General features: G+C 49.3%; 1 protein-coding gene across 1 annotated transcript; it reads right to left on the reverse strand.

Moving 5' to 3' along the window:
* Positions 1–215: 215 nt before the first annotated feature.
* On the reverse strand, positions 216–815 carry LOC122388746. The gene has a single exon (XM_043380125.1). It carries the CDS (start codon positions 813–815, stop codon positions 216–218), a length of 600 nt encoding a protein of 199 aa, XP_043236060.1.
* Between the last annotated feature and the right edge of the window lie 4213 nt (positions 816–5028).

Consider the following 5028-nt stretch of genomic DNA (forward strand, 5'->3'; position numbering starts at 1 on the left):
CCAAATGGCACTCTGGTGAAGCGAAGTCTCATCAATCTTGGCTTGTCCGACTTGATGTCATCTATCCAGAGAAATCTCAATGCATCTCGCTCCTCTGGCTGGATCCCGATCATGTGGAACGCCTTCTCGATGTCAGCGATGTATGCCACCCGGTATGATCGAAATCTAAGCAGCACATCCAAGAGATCAGCTGTGAGGCTTGGTCCAGCACTGAGTCAGCTGTTCAGGGACGGTCCGTGGCTGCTTACTGAGGCGTCATACACAACCCGAACCTTGGTTGTGGTTTTCTCCCTTTTCACAATCGGATGGTGAGGCAGGTAATGAATGCGATCCATTCCGGCCGTGCCCTCGGCTGTGCCGTCAACTTCTTCAGTGATGCCTGCGTGAATCTGCTCCCTTATGATCCTATCATACTCTTCCGCTGTTTCTGGATCTGGCTTCAGCCGATGTAGGAGAGAGCTGAGCCGTTTCTTGGCCAGCTGGAAGTTGTCCGTTAGTGGTTCGTGATAGTCCTTCCACGGGAGTTTTACTTCATAACGGCCGTCCCGGAATCTGGCCGACTCTAGCAGACGATCACGCACCGATTCATCTTCTTCGCAAATCTCCAATGACTCTAAGTTCCAGAACTTGTTGAGGGCATCCTGTTTGTCTTCCTGTACCGTTTTCGTTTCCACTCTGAGCGTGTGAGAAGTGGCCAGGTTCATCTGAGCTTCTAGAAATCCACAATCCGTGCTACCAGAGAGAACCCAGCCAACACGCGTGTTGCACGCCACCGGTCCTTGTCCGTCTTTTCCTCGTCGAACTTTGCCCGTCATCAAGAGTCACATTTGATCTGACCCGACCAATATATCCACGCTCAACTCTCAACTCTGTGCTGCCGTCGGACGACTCAGCCAAAAACAGGCCGCAAAGATGCTCGTTCTGCTCCTTCAATCCCATGACTGGTTGGCTTTGCAGGGGCCTGCATATGATTGGAATCTGGTAAGCGGTGAGGTAGCTGGTGCTGCCGTCCAGGGCCAATATCGGAACTTGTACTACGCCAGCGTCTTGAACCATTTCTTCGTCTGAGCCAAATGTCCTCACCAATAGTCGCTCTTGACGTATCGGCCGCAATCCGAGCCGTTCGCTGAGTTCCGTGCTTATATACGAGCGTTGTGAGCCACTATCTAGAATGAGTCTGGCCTTTTCTATGTGGCTTTGGCTAGCGACAGTCACTTCGGCTGTTTGCAACAAAGTGATCTGTGAACTGTCGCTGGATTCGGGGCTGTTGCTGACTTGCAGAGCCGGTGTCGGTGCAGTGTCTACTTCGCCGCCCGTAGTGGCCTGCTGTCCAGCGGATCTGTTGCACAAACAGACGCCTTCAACAGCCTTCCAACAAACAAAACAAAACAAAACAAAACAAAACAAACAGCCTTCCACCACAGCTCGGACATGGCCTGCCTGTGCATTTTCTGGCCACGTGCCCTCTTTTCAGGCAGACAAAACTCCGACCGAATCGTCTCAAGAGGTCTTTTCTTCTCTCGAGTAATCACACTGCACCAAGCTGACTCGTGGCCGGTCCGATTGCAGAAGCAGCACTGGCTGTCCCGTCCCGCCGAACAAGTCAGCGTGGCTGCCGTTCTAGCTGGTGCTCTGTTGTTTGTCCTACTCGCACGACCGGTTTTCATCACTCGCGACTCTGTGCGCTCCCTCAGTGCGACTTCCTTCCTGAGTTCCCGAACAATACTCTTCAACTCCCATCCGTCTCCAACATTCCGACTTATCAATAAACTCCACGACTGTGGTAGCTTTCCCATGACAACTGGCGCCAGCATAGTGCCATATGTATCCGGTTCCACTCCTAAGCACCCAAGACTCCGACTGTGAGACTCAAGCTCATCACAGAAACGACGCATAGCGACTATGTTGTCTTCTTTTTCAGACACATCCGGTAGTTTCATCAAGTCTTCTAGATGTGCGGATATTATCCTGTTTTTGTCTCCGAACCGTTCCTTCAGTATGCTGACGGCTTCTGCATAATTGTCATTTGTCACACGCAGTCCGCGAATAGCGGCTGCCGGTGAGCCGGAGAGAGAAGCTGTAAGGTAGTGGAAGCGCTCCACGTCAGAAAGCGTTGAGTTTTGATGCACAGTAGAGTCAAATGTGTCCCAGAACGTACACCAATCCGTATACTTCCCCGAGTATGTTGGCAGATCAATTTTGGGAAGCTTCGCTCTGTTCTTATGAGCCGAGTCTGGATCCTGAGAATGCTCAGTCGCTGATCTGCTGGCGTAAAGTCTCTTAGCCAGGCTGACTGCGGATATTTTCGCGACTTTAGCTCGTCCCACATATCCAATTCTTGTTCCAGGTCATCTTCGCTGTCCATACCAGACTGCAGCTGTCTCTGGGCTTCTTGAGTTTCTTTATACAGGCATTCAACATCTTCTGGCCTTTCCTGAATCAATTCTGGCATGCCATTTTCTTGCACTAACAACTCCAGTTGTGTTAGCGATCTTGTCAGAGATCCCCGTCTATCATTTCTCTGTCTGATCAGCTGCGGTAACGATCTTGCAGGCATGTTGCTGCTATCAATGAGAGTTCCTATAACTAATCAAAACTTGTGTTCCCAATCAAAACTAAATGCAGCTTGATGAAATTTTACGTTAAAAGCAAGAGCAGCCTTAGATCTACATTGTTTGTGACACGCTGCGATATGGCAAGCTTAACATTCCAAAATCCAGTCAGATCCATTGACAGTTGCAATAGGTACTATCCGAGTTCTGTCCTGTCTTTCTATCCAAATTCTATCATCGATCTGTCCGGTGATACTATCCAAATTCTATCCGTAATCTATTCAAACATATTTAAAGCATTTTCAAACACTATCCGGCCCGGAGGACCATATAAAATAATTAATAATAAACGCACTATAAGTGAGTTTTCCTGTCGAATCGAATCACTCTCTCCGATTCCTTTATTTCAAAAACACTCGTGCATTGTTGGTACAGTCTGTCACCTCTTAAGGTTCCACACCGGCGGCCCTGGGTCGGCTCTATACACCCGTCATTCTGAGGGGCTGAGGGCCCCACCAATTTTCGTCGATTTCTGGCGCTGCCCGGGTATTTGTCCCAAAAGCCTCCTCCTCCTGGATCTGCCAATGGGGGTCAGGTGTCCAACCATTTCTGTTTTTTTTTTTAGAAAAAAAACTCGTGTCAGGGCTATGACGAAAAATAAGTGGCCTAAATCCGATGAGAAAACGGGATTTGGGGGTACCCTAGGTTTGGCTCCGTGACCTGGTATGCCCCCCTCCCCGTGCTGAAGCCCTGGATCCGCCAGTGGTCAAGCATTGTTATCTAGTGTGGGGAATTCCTGCTGAATCCATAGACATTCAGTTTGTGAAGACCTGGTCCTATCATCCTATTCCAGGTTCGTAGGGGCTTCTTGGCCAGACTGGAAAACATTCATACACTACGCCGGACGCCCGTGAGACCCTCTTGCGCCGAAATTTGGCGCAACCGATCTTGCGCTGAAATTTTTGTGTGATTTGCGCCAAAAATTAGGTGCCTATTTGTGCGAAAATTAAGGCCTTTTTATATAAAGCACATGTGCAGTGTGCACATCTACCGATCAAGGCTATATGAACCAGACAGAGTGTTCCGGGGGCGGGGCCTTGTATGCTCTCCCATGTTTGAGCGTCCGAATGAGTTTTTCATTTCCACAGAAACCCAATGCCTCAATAGTGTTAGCGCACTCTTGCTTCATGCCGTGAAACAAAGCTGGAGCCGTGAGCTCCGGGGCCACAAATTTGTGCCGATGCATCGCCGTTATTAACATCGCGATGTTAATAACGGCGGAGCAGCATGTGCTCCGGCACATCACCCTCTTCTCGGCACACTCTGCGCCGCGGGGAACCGCTTGTCTAGGCACTGCTGGCACGCCGCGGAGTTGAGACAGCCGATTCGGTGCCTTATTGGAGCGAGCGGCTCCAGTGGCCCGCCCTTATCTGGTGCACCGAAACGACATCCTCTCGGTCCGCTCCGGGGATAGGGAGCGGCGACGTGCTCCCGAGGAGTGGCTTGAATAGTGATTCTGAGCAGTTGTCGCGCCATTCATGCGTGGCCACACAGTGAACCGCCCTGGGTCAGCGAGTGGGCGTTTGAGGGCAAGGCGGCCGCTTGTTTTGTCAGGTCGTCCGCGCTCTCAATCCCCTCGATAGCAGTATTGCTTAAGGTGACCATCCCACCTTAACCCTCGCCCGCACATGGTGGTTGCCACCCCCTTCCCCCCAGGTAGTCTTTCTGCTCTGCACTCAACATTTTTAGAGCTAGAAGGCTGATTTTTCGTATAGCTGCTCCTCTATCCTTTCTTGATATCCACTGAAAATTTTAAGTTTCTGTGATTTTCGGTTTCGGAGACATGACCTTGTTTTTCAGGTTGTCATGACCCAAATGGCCAATTCTCAACATCTTGCGTTTGCCATGGGCCTTGTGAGCTTTTGACACCTTGATTTCGGCCTTTTTTGCCAGTCTTACCTCCCACCTATCATCGAACATGTTGTTCGACGATGTACAGGTGTCAAGGTCAGGGTCAAGGTCAACCTAGGTCATATAAGATAATTGCGTTTTAGGCAAGCTGAATTTACTTTTTGTGAAGTTTTTTGACTGCATTTTTGGTAAAAACTTCTCAGATCATGATTTTATGTAATATGGACACAAAAACAATCGGTGCACACATCAGTATACACACAGACACACACAGACATACAAACACATATAATAGACCTTTACCTAACTTGACCTGAAATGACCTCAGCAGCAAAAATCTGGTCGGGTAGTGTGACAAAGAGGTTCTAGCTGGCTTGGCAGCAGAAAACAGCATCGTCATCGGTATATGATAAGCAGCGCACTTGATATCCAACGGTGACCCAAAACAGCAACATTTTCTTAGTTTGACCTGACCTGGAAGTTCAATGACTGACCTGAGAAGGTAAAACTGGGTATCATTGGATTTGTCTCTTCCCAAAGAATCTTTTTGGTCTTCACCGCTAAG

Source organism: Amphibalanus amphitrite, unplaced genomic scaffold (assembly GCF_019059575.1).
Source record: "Amphibalanus amphitrite isolate SeventyFive unplaced genomic scaffold, NRLGWU_Aamphi_draft 000334F_arrow, whole genome shotgun sequence".
In the NCBI taxonomy this organism is placed as follows: Eukaryota; Metazoa; Arthropoda; class Thecostraca; order Balanomorpha; family Balanidae; genus Amphibalanus; species Amphibalanus amphitrite.

Bases quoted from the DNA above. Each gene is read 5' to 3' on its own strand.
- LOC122388746 (XM_043380125.1), bottom strand. From the start codon at position 815: ATGACGGGCAAAGTTCGACGAGGAAAAGACGGACAAGGACCGGTGGCG.